General features: G+C 38.1%; 2 protein-coding genes across 6 annotated transcripts in view; both read right to left on the reverse strand.

The window, feature by feature from the left end:
- Positions 1 to 1920: 1920 nt before the first annotated feature.
- On the reverse strand, positions 1921 to 9587 carry LOC120556400 (40S ribosomal protein S17-like). Its single transcript, XM_039795988.1, has 5 exons — positions 9467 to 9587; positions 8119 to 8270; positions 4770 to 4875; positions 4486 to 4551; positions 1921 to 2045 (listed from the first exon to the last, which is right to left on the reverse strand). Exons 1-5 carry the CDS (start codon positions 9467 to 9469, stop codon positions 1968 to 1970), a joined length of 405 nt encoding a protein of 134 aa, XP_039651922.1. The 5' UTR covers positions 9470 to 9587; the 3' UTR covers positions 1921 to 1967.
- A 4963-nt stretch (positions 9588 to 14550) lies between these two features.
- Positions 14551 to 17736, reverse strand: part of csnk1g1 (casein kinase 1, gamma 1) — a 41119-nt gene continuing 37933 nt past the window's right edge. For 3 of the 5 annotated variants that reach the window (XM_039795398.1, XM_039795395.1, XM_039795396.1), the window contains 2 exons: positions 17170 to 17193; positions 14551 to 16057 (listed from right to left, as the gene is read on the reverse strand). In XM_039795398.1, coding sequence (XP_039651332.1) covers positions 16003 to 16057; positions 17170 to 17193 — 79 coding nt within the window. In that variant the 3' untranslated portion in view covers positions 14551 to 16002. The remainder of the gene's footprint in view (positions 16058 to 17169; positions 17194 to 17736) is intronic. The other 2 variants (XM_039795399.1, XM_039795397.1) reach the window with 1 other exon arrangement.

Consider the following 17736-nt stretch of genomic DNA (forward strand, 5'->3'; position numbering starts at 1 on the left):
GTTAAAAAGTCATAGCATAGTATGTCCTAAAAAAGTCATAGTATAGTCATAGTATAGTATGTCGAAAAAGTCATCATAGTCGACAAAAAACAGAAAAATTTCATAGTATAGTATGTTGAAAAAGTCATAAAAAAGTTATAGTATAATATGTGAAAAAAGTCATAGTATAGTATGTTAAAAAGTCATGGTATAGTATTTTGAAAAAAAAAAGTCATAGTATTTCAACACACTATATTATGAATGTTTTGTGTTTTGTTTTAACATATTATACTATTTTTATGTAGTCATAGTATATAACATAGTATACTATGACTGTATTATGACCTTTTTTTGGTACTTTTTTCGATATACTATACTATAACTTGTTTCCGACTTTTTCGACATCCTATACTATGTCTTTTTAAGGACATTTTTCAACATACTATACTATGACTTTTTTATGATTTTTTTGATATATTATACAACGACTTTTTGTACATACTATACTGGGACTTCTTTGACATACTATACTATGATTTTTTTCCACATGCTATACTGTATTTTTTACGACTTTTTTTGACATACTATACCATGACTTTTTAAGGACTTTTTTCAACACACTGACTTTTTTTTCAACATGCTTTACTATGACTTTTTCGACATTTTATTATTTGTTTCTGACTTTTTCGACATATGAGTTTTTATGATTTTTTTCCGATATACTTTAATGTGACTTTTTGGACATACTATACAGTTACTTGTTTCTGACTTTTTTCGACATACGACTTTTTTTCGACACATTATACTGTGAATTTTTTCGACATACTATATTATGACTTTTTTTTTTAGTACTAGTAACTTGTTTCTGAATATTTTGACATTCTTTACTATGAATATTTAATGACTTTTTCTTCAACATACTATACTATGACTTTTTTTCAGCATACTATACTATGACTTTTTAAGGATTTTTTAAACATACCATATACTACAAACTTTTCTCAACATACTATATTATGTCTTTTTGGACACACTAAACTATGAATTTTTTCGACATACTATACTATGTCTCTTTATACAATTCTTTTATGGCACATACTATGACTTTATGAAAAATAAATGTATGGTATACTATACTGTGTGTGTTATAGGGAACAAGATTGTTTTTCTAGCTCTTGTGTATTACTGACATTACTTTTTGTAATAAAACTTGCATGGGTTAGTCACTAAATTCATTCTGTTGTGCTTTGTTCCCACCCCATCTATCTGGATCATGTTGCATTAATACCATGGTCCAAGGAGTTATCACAATATAAGACTCTTAGTTGTGCTACTTTACAATACATGTAAATGTAAGTTAAAGTGTGCCACTTATTGACTCTAAGATGCGATGAGGTCTTAAAATGTATGTAAAGGGTCTTAAACCTAACTTCAGGAATGCTTTTTTTTTATTGGCATACATTAAGTATATTCTTTTTATTAATGCATAATTAAATGACAATAGCTGTGCAATCACAGGCAAAGCAAAGACAGTAATTAAATAATAATTAAAGACAGAAAGAAATAGATTTCCAGAAATGATTTAACACTCCATAGTTTCCTGCCAAATCAAACTGTCTTCAATTTGGTGCATAAATGTCAGTCTGTATACAATTATGAAATTATTTTTTTCATTACAGCCATACCTTCTGTTCCAATTTAAGTTTTAGAAACCTGGGAAGCTGGGACAGTGATTGTGAAAATGTAGTGGGATTCATGACGCTGCTTCGCTGTGGTCTGTCACGGTATTGGGTAACACAGGTAGACTGACCCTATCAGGTGACAACGAGCAAGGTTGGTTGACGCCAGTTTGTGGAAGGCTCATGTAACGACTGTAATGTATCATTTAGAAAGAAAAAAAAATTCACTTCCTGGGTAAAAAGTAAAGAAAAATAACACTTCTTATTAATAATTATGTCTCTTTATTAGAAGGATTATTACACATGATTTTACAGTCCTCTTGGTGTTTTGAAGTTCATTCCAATAGTTGGCTGAGTGACTTGAAGGTTGGATAGGCCACTGAAATCCTACAAGAGGAAGAAAAATAATGAATTATTCAGGTAAATAAATAGGAACATATAGTCGGCACATGGTTATTTATTTTGGTAACACTTTATAAGGACTTAATAGGTTGTAGGGACGGGTTTTATTTTGTGCAGTGTGTAAAATAAAATACCAAAATGTTCTAAGTAAATAGGATGGTAATAATTTTTACAACTGAAATACATTTTTTTGTTACTACAGAGGGAAAGAACAGGAAAAAGGTATCGTTAAGTACCGGCACCAATATCCGTGTATCGTCTCGTGAGCTGAGTGTCTCGTCCCACCCCTAGTTCATACCTTAAAGTGACAATATGTAACGTTTTAATTTTTCTGAAGCTCTGTCATTTTTCATACAATGATCTGAAATGACCTGTAACCGCAAACAAGAATGCTATTTTTATATAGTTTTTAGTAAGACCTCTGTCCGGGTTTGATTTTTCCCGCGCTCCAAGAGATTCTTTATATAGGCCTAATTATATTTTAATGTTATTTTACAAGTTAGCTGTTGTAGTTATAGCTGATACTGGGGGCAGGGCATTTAACAGAAAAGAAGGAAATTAAACGAAGACCTAAAAGCTAAAAGGGAAAGTGAAAGTGAAGAGGCGATAACGCGAGCCAATTGGGCTATCAACAGATTGAGAGAATTATGGGATTGTAAATTATTCAAACCCACCCAGAATTGGCCCTCAAGTATGTAATATGTCTATTTCATTCATAAAATAACTTTAAAATGCGCGATGTGGTTGTACGTCAGTAGCCGACATTAAATTACGCCCCCCCTTCCATTTAGCGCGGACCCTTTTAGTCCGTGTTTGTGTTGGCTTACTATTTTCTATTCCCTTGTCCCCCTGTAACGTTACTTGTGTAAAGCGTCCGTGGGTTTCATGAAATGCGCTGTGTCTAAGTTATTATTACATTAGTTGCTACAACAAACTCTTAATGCTTTGGCTCGCGACACAGTGACAGTAGAGATGCACCGATAGACCGGCCGGTGACCGGAATTGGCCGGTTTTCACGTGCTCGGCCATGACCGGCAGGTCAGTGTGACATATGCCGAACTCATGCCGGTCAACGCTACAATTAACTGACAACATAAGTTATACGAGTTACAGTTCTCATGGACGCACGCTCACACACGGACGCGACAGCACGGCCTCTTTTTCCCCCTCTCTCAACTTTTCCACGGTGTGTTGCGCGTGCCCGCTCGCGGTGTGAAGTGCGTGTCCGCGCTCTTCTCGCACATGTCGGGAACCTCGTGAATTAACCTGCAACATGTCAGCTGTTTGGAAATTCTTCAGCGTGTGTGTGCAGAAGATAACAAGTTTGCAATATGCAACACCTGCAAGGAAAAAGTAGGGCGTGGAGGGACGACACCAAAAACCAAAATCACATTTTTTTAGTTGGATATTGGATGTGAAAAGAAGGAAATGGTTCTAACATGGCACTTTAGATGTGTGTGAATTTCCCACACCAGGAGTAATTGATATAGTTCTATTTTATAGTGATCCATTACCTGTTCAAAAAATGTTCTATGTTCTGTGCAAAATGTTCTATTAAAGAAAAGATAGAAAATAAATATTTGCGTGTGCTGTAAAGTGGTTAGAAAAAAATTTAATTGGAATTGGCTAAAATCGGTATCGGCTGGCCTAACTCAATGAAAATCGGCCTAGAAAGTTGTAATTGGTGCATCTCTAAGTGACAGTGATAACGTTACCCGGTTCAGCTCACGAGACATCCAAAGTAGACTAATATCCAACACTTGAAATGCAACGATGCATCTGTAACTTATTCTTTTATTGTAAATGAATGCTTTTCTGTCGGAGCAAAACATTCATCGCAACTGTATGACCTCCTCGTAACGCTAACTCGGTGGGCAACACAGCACCGTAAAGAAAAGACCTTTACGACAGCAGGTGTGGTAAAAACACTACAACTTTTGTCCAAAGCAGCCGCTAGAATCAACACAAACGGAAAGTTACATTTAGCCACTTTAATTCATATATATTTAAATGAGAATAGGTACTGCTCTGCTTTCTGAAAGGGTGAGCAAATGAACCTTTTATGTAACTGGAATCATGTCATAAGCTTTTCTGACTGGGACGTTTTGACTTGTCAAACACAGGTGAACCTCATAACATTAATAATACCTGCATTCTTATTGCTATTATGTGTGGCCGCTAAGGCACTGTGGAAACTGGCTCAATAAACAACCTAAAAACAGCCATCATTAATGTCATAAGTTACACATGGAATTCCCTGTGCAATACACCTCTTATGTTTTATCTGAATGTAATATGTGAATGTGCTAAATAAATAAAGTCAGAATGTCTAACATGTAATGAGAATCTTCAGGTCTAGAACAAAAAAACTGAAAAAGTATTTGTCACTAATAAAAGCAGCAAAATACATGTGTTTTACACTTACCAGCATTTTGAGCATTTCCTTTGTGTCTGGATCCACCTCGATGAGCTCCTGGTCCAGTGCAGAAATCTGAAAGACGAGAGAAACAAATAAAACATATTAGCTGTCGGAATTGTGTCTTTTCTAACAAGTTCAATTAAACTTGGAAAGTTAAAAAGGTGTTGGGTTCTCGCTGTCGGGTCCACCATTCATTATCAGACTGATAGAAACGGCAAGATGTGTATGTGATGTATTTAATGTCTCATGAAACAAAGTCACAAACAAGAGAGAAAAGCGTGTGAACAGACCTCTGGGACGTAGTTGTCCCTCCTCTCTCTCTCCTCCTCCTGCAGCTTGATGGAGATGCCTCGGACTGGGCCGCGCTGAATGCGCTTCATCAGGTGGGTCACATACCTGAGAGACAAACAGGAGCACATGATTATACCAGCATAAGTAAACCGTCAACAACAAAAGACGCTGATTGATCATTTAGAGCTTGCTTGATGCATTACAATTTTGATGATTGCCATTTACTGTAGCAAGGAAAAGATGGTTACGGATTACAAACTGCCAATTCTTTCTTCAGTTACATATAATGAATCGACCACTTAGTTTATTAGCAATTTTAACACATTACTTGGACATTTCTAACAATTCAGTCATAAAAAGCTGCAATATCGAAAACACTAGGGAATTGTTACTAAACTTAATAGCTAATGGTTATTGTGCAACAGCTCTCAAGTTCATTACACACAGATTAATCGATAAATAAATATTGTGACTCACGTTCCCTGAAACAATGAATAAAATAGGAAAAACTTTCTATTAGAATAACCAACCCAATGTATTCAGCATTTTGTAACATCAATTGAAAGCGTAAAAAAACTAAACAATCAACCCAGCAATAACCATCACTTTGTGGTGTGCCACAGTTTGAGAGGACAAAAACCGCCAAAACAGATTAATTCAACTAAAGTGCTCTGCCTTCGTTGTTGTCTGCTGAGAAAGCACACGACTGACCTCACTTTAAAGGTCCCATGGCATGAACATTTCACTTTATGAGGTTTTTTAACATTAATACGCAAACACAACCTAACCTATGGTCCCCCTGTGGCTAGAAATGGTGATAGGTGTAAACCGAGCCCTGGGTATCCTGCTCTGCTTTTGAGAAAATGAAAGCTCAGATGAGCCGATCTGGAATCTTCTCCTTATGAGGTCATAAGGAGCAAGGTTACCTCCCCTTTCTCTGCTTTGCCCGCCCAGAGAATTTGGCCCACCCATGAGAAAGAGTCATCATGGCTTTCAAACCAGCAAAGTGGCAGTTGGTCAAGGCCACACCCCCACCCTCCACCTTACCCCCTCTCTCCTCCTCCATAGCATTTAAAGCTACAGACACAGAAATGGCACATACTAAGGAAAGCTCATTGTGGGACTGGCTCTAGTGGCTATAATTCTGCACCAAGGCTGAATTTCGGGAAAGAGACTTCAGATACAGTATTAGGGGACCACTAAGGCCTATATAAAAGCATCCACAAAGCAGCATGTCATGGGACCTTTAATAAAAACACATAAATAATGGCAACGCACTAACTGTGATAAAGCAAAACAAGAGGCCAGCACCTCTGTTTCTTCAGGACATAGCTTCTCAGTAAAAAAAATAAAAATTCAGTTTCAAGAATAACTTAATTAAAAGTGGGGTAAAATGTTTATTTTGGATGAACAGCTGCAGGAGACTACAGCAGTACGGTCCTCTGAGTGAAATGTACTGCCTGCTGACTCACTTTGATATTTCTCTGCACTTACTTCCCCAGACTACAATCATTCATTTTCTCTTCATTCAGTCTTCATTTTGCCCTCAACCCTGAAGGCTCCGCAGGCTACAGCAAAGAGAACATCAGTACATTTTGACAGCTGACCTACGAGGACGAATGTCTGGAAAATGTGAGCGATGCATCTGGAGGAGCGATGCATCTGGAGGACTGCAACATCCAGCTGGATGTTGCAGTCCTCCAGAATGGAAACATAGTGATTGACTTCCACTTTCAGACAGCTGTCTGAAAGTGGAAGTCAATCACTATGTTTCCATTCACACTGCTCATGAAGATTAAAGGCATGTCTGTATCAACTATTTACACTTTCTAGTGATCTCTCAAACTCCTTAAATAACGAAACTACTCTGGGCCGGAGTGTTCCAAGTAACCTTACCAAAAAGGCTCAGGGTGCTGGTATAATATGAAAGCGGCTGGTGGATTTAAGGCTCAAAATAATAATTTACTATTGAATGAATCAAATTTAAACATATTTGTCAGTGGCTGGTTGACGTTCACATTGTTAAAAGTTAATTTCCCATCCTGGCATGGGACACGCATTCACTTACAGTTTGACCAAGTACTAATAGGCCTTTCATTTTTTATTGCACTTACGATAGCGAGAAGTCATCGTCGTACTGTCTCATTTCCTGTTTCTTCTGCATCTACCATGTGTGTGTGTGTGTGTGTGTGTGTGTGTCAGTCGCGGGGAGAACTGAGCAGCTGGGCTTTAGGGTGACAAATCAATCTTTCAGGGTAATTAAGCTATGATCGAGCAACGGCAAGCACCACTGCTTTCTACTGCTGTGACAATCAGACAAATATTTAATAATAAAGTCCACCATGAACCAGATCATGAGAGTAACAACATAAACTCTTGCTAAAGGTACTCCAAGACGACAGATATTCCATTATGCAATGCGGTCTCCTCCGTTGACCCTGAACAGCCTGTTTAATGCTGCTGCTGCTGAAGAACCCTTAATGTCACCATTCCATTAGAGGTGAACTTAAAAAGCTGAACCAGGCTGCAAACACACAAACACAATCACTTGGGCTGGACGAATCATGTACTGATAGAAATAATAAAAATCACTAATAAATGGTAAATTAAACTTTAGTTAAGTAGTAAACAGTGGTAAACAATGAAAGGATTAATATTTTTACTAATTATAACTAATTTAATGCTTTAATGTATAACAGTTTATTGTTGCACATATTATTACACATTTGTTAATAATTAGCATATGATTTGTAAACCTTAAGAAATAGTTTGTAAACTGTCAATAAACATTATTTGGATGGCTATTATAAAGCAATAAATGCAACTGCTTAGGAGAGCGTTTTGGGCTTTGAGGGACTGAGAAGTTGTCGATGTTCAAATTGTTTGGGCTAAGTCCCGGATCTTCCCAATCCTACCTACAGCACCTCTAATGGGGCCAAATAAATGTTTTATGATGCTTTATAAACACTTTTTAATTCCCTAATTATTATAAGCATTAGTGGCAACTTAATAGTGGCCATAATGTTGATAGATGGTTTATAAAAACAATGATCAACCATTATCAAAGTATTAACTATTTATCTAAATGTATGAACTAATTATTTTATATTACACTAATGATGAAATAACATCAATTAAAACATAATTTCACAAACGGTGAAAATAAACAGTGAAATGCCAATTGACTAAAGTTGAATTAACCATAACTTTACCATTTATTAATGAGGGTTATTATACAGTATAGTGTTACAGATACAACAGAGGGAAGACCAGCTAGCAGGAGTGCATGTTTCTGCAGTATGCACACTCCAAAATAAACCGCAAACAGTGGAAATGGCACCACGTTACCCTGCAATTTTGTTGCGCAGAGGCTTGCTGGGGATAATGGCGATCTCCTCGCACACCCTCTTGTTGGTGTGGAAGTCACTGCCCAGGCGTGTGTAGTATTTCTCAATGATGACCCTGGCGGCCTTCTTGACTGTCTTGGTCCTGACTCGCCCCTGAAGAGAAACCAAACAGAGATGCTTCAGTGTTCATACAACTAAGAAATATGTTGCCTGATATCAGACAGAATTTGTGGAGTGGGCGGATTGAAAGGTCTGGACATAGGAAAGAGAAATACAGTAACAAAACATTCCAGAAGAATATATTATGTGGCGGAAAGTCACATGTGTAGTTGTCTAGCTGATATTTATTTAACTGGACTGCACATATTTGGTCAAACTGGGAATATTTTCAGCTGGAATGGTATTTCAGAAATAATTTTGCAATACCAAAGATCCTCTATACCGTCTCTGGCGACACCTTACTAATCAATTGTTTTGTAGTCATTAACTATCACTATCTCTGCCTCTTTTGGCAGACAGACTAACAAAGTTTAATTTGCCACCAACTGTAATATCTAAAGTAAATATCAACAGCCTGAATTGAAAGCGGTGCATTTCCACCAAATCTATTAACTTTCTCACAGGAAGTCACTGTACTGAAGTCAACTGTACTGCAGAGGGCATTTTACTGTAGTCTTGGTACTAAGGGTGCCTGCAAGTGTCCTCAAATCCGTTTAAACGCTAAGAAAAATGCATATTAAGAGCAATTTAATCACTTAATATCAGAAAATGAAGGCACACTTTTTAGTGTACCCTGCCATTGCGCTGACCACCAAGTCATAGCACCATATAGACACAATTTTTAAGATAAAGTCAAACTGTCATTAAGAGTTCAAGCTATTGGTTTTGAAAGGATACTTCCAGTAAAAAAAAAATAATCCTGAAATAATAACGTAACTTGTAACGTAGCTATATCCTTACTATCATTTAAAACTTCAGTCCCCTATAACGACGGTTACACTGGCCGTTGAGAAGGCAATGCTTTCCTCTGTAAGCAACAACGACAAAGTCAGGTGACATTTGAAAAGCAGAGAATATTATAAACCGGTAGATACTTCATATAAAGAATTTTGTACAGGTGATATTCCGGTTATGTTTTTGACCATTTGGTTGCCAGTAACCTGCGAACATTTTAGCCCGTGTTTACATATATTCAACTCCAATAAAGTGCCATCTATTCCAGCGTTTATATAACGTTGTGCCGTTTGTGTGCAGAGTGATGCTTGTAACCGCTTGATGGACGGACAGACAGTGAGGATTGAAAAGGATTGTGAGGGCAGGTGAGGTGAAGTGTTCTCTGCGTTACCCACCATGTTGACTCGGACCGGTGGAAGAGAGGCCCCGGATGTTCATACAGGAAGTTTATAGTTTCGGATTTCGACCATTGTCACACATCACCACCGCGGCCAGCAGCGACGCCTACCGGCGGGAGGTAACAGGTGGACATGGAGAAAGACGAAGGAGGTTCTTGACATATGAAATATTCAGACATGAGTAGTGTTTGTTCCTTCCGTGGTGATATGGATGAAACATTATCACACCTATTTTTTGAACGTGAGAAAACTAAAACATTTCTCAGTGACTTAAATAGTCACTTTGATCCACCTTACTCTCTCTTTTTTTTATTATGATAATCCTGATAATAACATTTTAGAATATGTAGTGAACTTTTTTTGTTTTGCAAGCTAAGTTTTTTAAAACAAGAATAAAATAAATGTTTAATAAACAGAAATGGCAAAAGGGACAGCCTTCCTTCCAGGTATTTAAGTTAGAAATAGATTTGGTCCTTAAATCACTTAATATCATTAAAAATAACCCAAAAAAAATGATCGGCTTCTTTGTCTCCTCTACACAGTCTGGAAATCCTGAACAGTTTTCCTCTTTGTTTTGTTTTGTATGTGATTTGTTTTTTGTTGTACGTGTCTTTTTTGTATGGGAAATTGTATTGTCATACCATGATGTTTTGGGTATTTGTATCAATAAAAATAAAAAATATCAATGGTGGATCAAGTCCTTACATCCTTTACATAAGTAAAAGAAGAAATGTCAGAATGAAAAATCACTTACAAGCATAATCCCTGCTTAAACCATTTTACGTACACCATCATTGAATGTACAGTAAGTATAACTATTTAATCATATTCTGGTGTATGCTGTAGATTAGTATGTACTAGATTGTACATACTCTGACATATACTGTAGCCTGCTTATATGTATTTTATATATACAGTATATTGCTGACTTTGCTGCTACTAACACCACTGTGTCTCTTTGCTTGAGACAGTAGGCCTACTGTACTGTAAGTTTAAGTACAACACTGCATGCATGTGTTGCCTTGTCATTTTTTTTCACCGCCTTTTTGTTACTAGGCTATTTACATACAGTACTTACTATACAATAAGTTAACCAATATAGCTGTATCTGTTTAAAAAAAAAATATTTTTAGAATATAATAATGAATTTAAGTCTTATTCTGCAAAGAAACAATTAAGTACAACTGTTAAATACAGTAAGTGTTGTAGGAAATGTACAATACTCTGACATGTAACATGTAGTGGAACATTTTTGGTGGACCCCAAAAAGACGAGCAGCCAATCCTATACAATGCACTGAATTAAATCCTATTACTCACTACCCACCTCTGAAAAACGTGACCACGCTCCTTTGTATAAAGTATCTACAATCTGCAAATTTGCTAGAATTTAAAAAAACTGGTGAAATGCAATTCCACGGGACTAAGATCATCTTAGCTTTAAGATGCTTTTGGAAACGAGATTTAGTGAAATTACGTAGTACATTTTTATCCCAATATTTATTTTTACTTACTTGCATCAACAGTTTTCAACCTGTGGGCCAGCATTTTTTTTTTTTTTTACTGTGAAAGACTGGATAGTTAGACCTCATCCGGCCTCTAAAAAATATTTAAATAAAAAAAATATCACAACTCACTGACATACTGTATGCAACCTGTGACAAGGGAACATTGCATAGAGGCATGCACAATCTCACCATCATCTGTGACAACTCATGAGTGCAACATTTGCTGTACATATTTATATTAACTATGATAATGTTATGTTGTTCCTAATAAAAGTGAAGAGAGAAAAATCTGAGAATAATCAGGTTATCCCGCAAACCCTGCTAAAAGCCCCCTCCTCTCTGAAGTGTAAATACTGCCCCCAAACAATTCAAATCACATCTTTCATTCACCCTGAAAACATCTAAGAATTCCAAAGGGTCAGACTGAAATCCTGACACAGGCACTGAGCATCCATGAAGACAAAATTTGTCTATGCTGAAATTAGTGTAAACTAGATGGATTTATCGACTGTGTAGATTTGCAATTGTAATTAAAGTCGGAATACAGTATCTGCAGCAATTAATACCTATCTAAAAAAAAAAAAAAGACATTCACACGAGGTGGAGAGATCATTTATTTTACATAAAAAAGGGTGCAAACTGGAGTTTCCCTTTAGGTGTGGAGGGAATAAAAAGTGATTTTATAAGGTTCATGTGACACATTGTATTTTATGAATCCAAGGGAAAAAAACAAATAACAAAAAAAATAGGTATCTCAGATAAAAGGACCTTTATCTTTCTGTAAATTAAAAATATGAAACCATAAAAAGCAGAAATGTGGGTCCTTCATTCTTGAAGCCCTTGACTAACTCATTCAAATACATTTTTGAAGTGACATTCATATTTCAACACAATGTTTATTTACAGTTTTAAGATTTCGCTTAATCATAGCTCTGAAAGAAAAAAAAAAGAAAAAAAAAATCAATGCTGAGGGGAGGATAAACTCTTGGAGCTGTACAATTTGATTTTCCACAGTCTGAGAGGAAAACAAAAATCAAAGAAATACATATTTTATATCCCAACAGAAAGAAGAAAGAGTGTAATTGTGAACGCTGTACAATTTACAAATAATCATCACAATATTGCAGTAAATGCCACCCTAAAACCTCTCCCTCAAAGAAAAATATACAGTAAATCCAAGACAATTCTACAGTACAGCAACAAGGAAAAAGTGCCAGAGAACCCATAAAGACCTAAGCCATTCATTCACACTTTTAACTGTCCTTTGCTTTGATTTACACAGCTTTGACACACAGGAATGTGACTTACACACAACCAAAGCTATAAAACACCAGTCTGACTGAAGTGAAGTATATCAGAAATAATGGGAACTGAAATGGAATGTGCTGTGAGAAGACATGAAAAAGTTATTTGTTTTACATGGAGGACTGGAAGCCATAACGTCTCACTGACCCAACAGTATATGAGCTCTACAGGGGAGAAAATTCCCTGGAGAGAGAGCGAGAGAGCGAGCGAGAGACCGCCCACTTGTCGTCTCCAGATAAGCCATGCAGATACAAACCATACAGAGTACTCCTATATCGCTCTGTATGAGGCCCGGAGAGTAAAAAGTAAATACATTAGAGTAATATATCTATATCTACCATTTCAGCCGGGAGCTAAAGAGTTAGGTGACCCAGTTTAAGGAAGAAGCAGAGGTTGCAAAGATGACCAGTCACAAATCCAACTCTGAAATCATAAACTTGGTCGATAAAATGGTGTTGGTTTCAACATTAAAAAGGGGAAAGAAACCAACAGAAGCGATTCATAAACCCCCACCCCCTGACACTCTTTAACAACACTTACTGGTACTGAATTGAGCCACGTTGCTCTGCGATTTTTTCAAAATGACAGTGGAAACATCAAGGACACAAGGTGGAATGTGATGGTAAAAAAAAAAAAAACCAAAACCTTCAACTTCATATTTACCTGGCACAGGTAAAAGGCATGGGCTAGTAGTAGTCTCAGGAATGGCACTTTCGGGAATTCGGGACGTTGAAGGCTATATAGTCTGGATATCCATCGCGCTACACAGAAATACTTTTCCAACTTTTCTCAGGTAGCTGGGATGAAACAGCCAGGGTGGTCGCTAACGCTTCGTGGGGAGAATCGCAGGCAGCCGATGTCACAGGTTTGGCGTCTGAAACGATGAAGGGCTTCATCGACAACAGATTACATTACGGTGAGTGGTTCCCAGAGACTGAAAAGTGATTTTTTACCTGCAAACCAACATCTAAAACGGCAACTCCTCCGGGTGAAAACGTCAACTCAACCCTCACACGATCATTTGACACCCGCTAGCACAGGACTCCCCCAGGTGAGTCTCACAACCTGTCAAACACACTCAAGAGGCACTGAGACATCGCAAAGAAATTAATACCGGTCATTCCAATAGCCTATTTTTCCACCATTCCCCTCGAATCCTGTGTGGAATTACTGTGATAATGACCAAAAACATAAAAACAAACTTTAAAAAAAAAAAAAAAAAAAAGGTCCCGTAGATTTTCATATTCAAGTACTTTCAATAACACAATAACTTAGACCCCGGAGTAACCGACATGTCGGGTGAGAATAAACCAAAAGCTATACAGTGTAAATACACACGCAACAAGCAGGTTTACATACCGATTCATTGAGATAAGTCTACAACATTGGATTTCTAAAGATGATGGAGCAGGTCCACAAAACGGCAAATATAACACTCCGCTGAGAGTTGATTCATCCGGGACTTGGTGTGTGTGTGTGTGTGTGTATGTGTGTGTGTGTGAGTGTGTGTGTGTGTGTGCGTGCAGAGAGGAAAGAAGGAGGGTGTCATGGCACAAAAAAAAGGAGTGGGCGGGGATAAAAGTAAATTTAAAGTGTATTCCCTGCACCCTATAGGGAAGGCCTAGCACACGAGGCAGCTACAATTAAAGTAACAAGCATGTTTAAAGTACAGTATTAAGAAGGCAGGGTCTCGTCAGGGAAAGCCGGGGTCAACAAATGTAGTGCAGTCATGGTCTTGAGCTTGTTTTTTTGTTGTTGTTGTTTCCCTCTCTTTCCCCGTAAAAAACCATGGCTATTTGGAATGAAAAAAAAAAAAAAAAAGTAAAATTGCATTCAAAAAATTCACATTAGCAAGATATAAAATAAAAAAATAAAACACCTATGTACGTTCATTTCACTCTCTGTTCGGAGGATAGGCAAGGTGACATTTTGAGGATATTGTTTCAAGGCAGTCCTCCATGACACTAAATAATAATAAAAAAAATGGTATGGACATGTTCACTTATCCGCCCTAGCTCGCGCCGAGACGTTGGGTTTTCTCTCTAGGCATTGAGGAGAGGGGCCGGGGGGGGGAGGGGGGGTGTTAGCAGAGTCGTCCAAATTCAAACATCGCTTTGCAGCACAGGGGGTCTTCAAACTGGACACGCAGAGTCAGGGGACACCTTTACAAATTATTACACCAAACCTTCAATTTGGCTTTGCTCTCTCTTGGGAATACATCCGCAGTGTTACAAGGGAAAGTCATTAACTGCTCTGACACTAGCTGGGGAACAGTCCACAATTTTGGCCTTTATTATACAGGTGACCTAAAAGAAATAAAATAAATTGCACTGCAAACCTCACAACCATCATGCTGCCAACTTGTTTATCGCACTGGTAATGTGATGTGGTGGTCGACTGGTCGGGGTTAAGGCATTGGACAGCAGCGTTTGAGAGGCTGGGATTTAATTTCCAAAAGCACATCACGCCAGTTTCTCTCGTCAATCCAAAGCAACATCCTCCAGTGTCTACTGGTGTAGAGACCATTATTAACCATCACATTAAGATCAAGAACATGTAAGACCCTCCCGTCCTCTCATCTTGGCCTCACTTTTTTTCTTTTTTTTTCTTTTTTAAACATTGGTCTTAACTCCTTAACTGCAATTTCCTTCCCCATGCGCATGACAGATTATATAAATGCTCCAAAGTCATTTACCTTTCTGTCCATACATTCAGTGTGTATGATTTAGAACTAGTAAGAAAACTGGTGGTAACCAAGAGATAAATAGCATAAATAGCATATAGTTTTTCAGCCCCATGTACAAGTGTCAGGTCGCTGCTCATGATCACAAAGCCAACACGAGCAAAACCGCATGTGAGTCAAAAGCGACTGTAGTGTGTTTTAACGGCGCCGTGGTTAAGGGGAGTGCTTTAACCAAGCAGCGTGAGCAGAAATCATCCTCAGAGAACACAGTGCAGGAGGCGTCTCTGGTCTTCTGGTCTCTCAGGCCCGGGTCCCAGTGCCAGGGTTGGCCTCTTTGGAGGAAAAAAGTGCAGGGGCCAAATGGCAGACTGATGCTCTTTGTGCCTGAGGATAGGCAGTTACACTCTTGGCTTCCCACGTGTTCAGGTTTACATTCAGTCCCACGTCAGGAATGACCAAAAGGGCTTTGTGTCCAAATGAGTTTGGCAAACTTAACGACGGGTAAACCACTTTGAACTGGGACTTGACAGAGGGGAAATGAAAACGTGATTTTGTGAGTCAAACAAAGAAATCATAGTATGCAACTGGCTGAAGGTGGCAAGATTCCACAGGTCGATCTGTCTTCTCCTTTGCAATACCACAGAAGGGAAACAGGAGCAAAAAGTCAAAAACGAGGAGAGAAAAATACAAATGCTGGGTGTCTCGGGAATAAAAAAAATAAATAAAAAAAAAAGTATCCTCTGCAGAATTCCAACTAAAAAGGTTTCCATTTGGACGACTGGCCTGCAAAACATTTCAACACATCTTGGAAGAGGAAAAAAAAAAAAAAAAGAAGAAAACGTGAAAAGGGACTCCCATCAAAAGACACAAGCGTCTTGTACATCTCAACAAACCATTTTAACGGGTCCCCTCCAGAGAGCAATTCAATCAAGATCTTTCAGTTGTCTCCCTCTTTAATTCTGAATGGGACCTTATTGATTTCTGAAATCACAATCAACTGAGCCGGACCTTGGAGCGTTTCAGGCCGGTGGCGGATGATCATTTGTGCCTCGGCGTGTTCTTCTTCCGTTTTCGCTTGAAGAAACAGCAGCACCTGCGGACAGAGACATATTAGACCGATATGTAGATAAGGTAGGCTTCAAATGAAGCAAACTTAAAATAAATAAAAAAAAAAAAAGCAAATTGGTATGCTGAATTTCAAATCAAACTTTCAAATCTGAGCAGATACATGTTTTTGGGATCATAATAGTGTGAACTGCAGATGGCAAAAGATTTGATTACTAGGACACAAGATGGATGCATTGTCATCCACCAAGTGTTTGCATGGTTCTGCACCTCCCACAGACAAATGGCAGAGGGGACTCAACTACAAACTGCTGCAGTGACTCTGAAGGCAACATTTCTCCTATGCAAAACAATGGGAGCAGTGCACAAACAGCACAAGACAGGGTGAGCCTAAATGGTCGATAGAACATACAAAGACAAGAAAAAAAGCTGTGGATCAAGACATAGGACAGTGACTGGGTACTCTTAGATTAATTCATTAGTAACGAATAATGGTGCACCATGCAACAACAGTTAAGAGACCTTTAATCTGAAGCCAACATGTGCTGCTAAAAGAGTGATATCTGATTGCCTGACCCAAATGGAATTTACAGATTTTTTTTGTTTTTTGTTTTCAGAGGTGATCCAGAATGAAATTCTGCAGAATTTAGCAGACATTTTTTTTTTCTTCTTGTGGTGGAGAGATGTTAAAATTATGTTGTTGTTTTTTTAAATCTGCGTAAAACCTGCGGGAAATCTTCGTTTGCAGATTCTGTCGGTCCCTGCGGATTTCTTACAAATGTAACAGGGGTACAAAAAAGAGGATTTAGTTAACTTATATCAAAGTACTTGTATATTATTTTTGCACTCATGTGACATCAAGTTTTAAGTTAGTATGCCTGGTCACATGGCAGCACGGTTTACGGTATTCTTTACTCATCTGTCACTGAACAACATCGGGCGGTGGTGACAAAAAAGTAGAAAAGGGCAGAGACTTGATAGTACACATATAGTAGACAATGTTCTCAGGGGTATATGGCACTATTGTACCAGTGAGAGTCTACTTAAAAATGTGTAAATAACAACTCCACTGAGCCCCAGCCTAGGCTGGTCCACTCCCTGTCCCATGAGTCTGATGTGGACGAGCAGAGAGGGACTCACCACAGGTTGAGCATTTTCACGCAGCTACAGAAGAAGAGAGAGGAAACAGTGTAAAGAGAAAAGAAAGATAGATTAATACAGCAAGACTAAGATGATGGGGCTGGGCACATGCAACACAAACATGCACACAAACAGGACACCGGTGGACACAGAGAGGGAACGTTTGAGGTTAAAAGGACAAAAGATCACAGAAAAGGTTACAGAACATCTACTATGCAGCTATTTTCCCTGTGTTAGCAGAGTCCAGGAGCCCATTTAGGATGGAAGGTGGGTTAATTATTTCGATAACACTTTACTTGAAGGTATCTACATAAGAGTGACATGACACTGTCATGAACACATGACATTGTCATGACACAGTCGTGACACATGAACCATAACACTAACTTGTCATGATAAAAACCGAATGACACTTAATGGCAGAAGCGTTATGCCATAAACGTTTAGAACTTGTTTATGGCACCTTCATGACAGTGTCATGTCACTCTTATGTAGATCCCTTCAAGTAAAGTGTAACCATTATTTCTTGCAGAATTCCTGGCTATGAGGATGTTACAGTATCAAAAT

The sequence above is a fragment of the Perca fluviatilis genome, chromosome 3 (assembly GCF_010015445.1).
Source record: "Perca fluviatilis chromosome 3, GENO_Pfluv_1.0, whole genome shotgun sequence".
NCBI lineage: Eukaryota > Metazoa > Chordata > Actinopteri > Perciformes > Percidae > Perca > Perca fluviatilis.

What these genes read in the sequence shown, in the direction of transcription:
- LOC120556400 (XM_039795988.1), bottom strand. An exon ending in CTGCGCAACAAAATTGCAGG is followed by an intron (nt 4,876 to 8,118) that starts GTAACGTGGTGC and finishes TTTGTCTCTCAG; the next exon opens with GTATGTGACCCACCTGATGA. An exon ending in AGGAAATGCTCAAAATGCTG is followed by an intron (nt 2,046 to 4,485) that starts GTAAGTGTAAAA and finishes TTCCTCTTGTAG; the next exon opens with GATTTCAGTGGCCTATCCAA.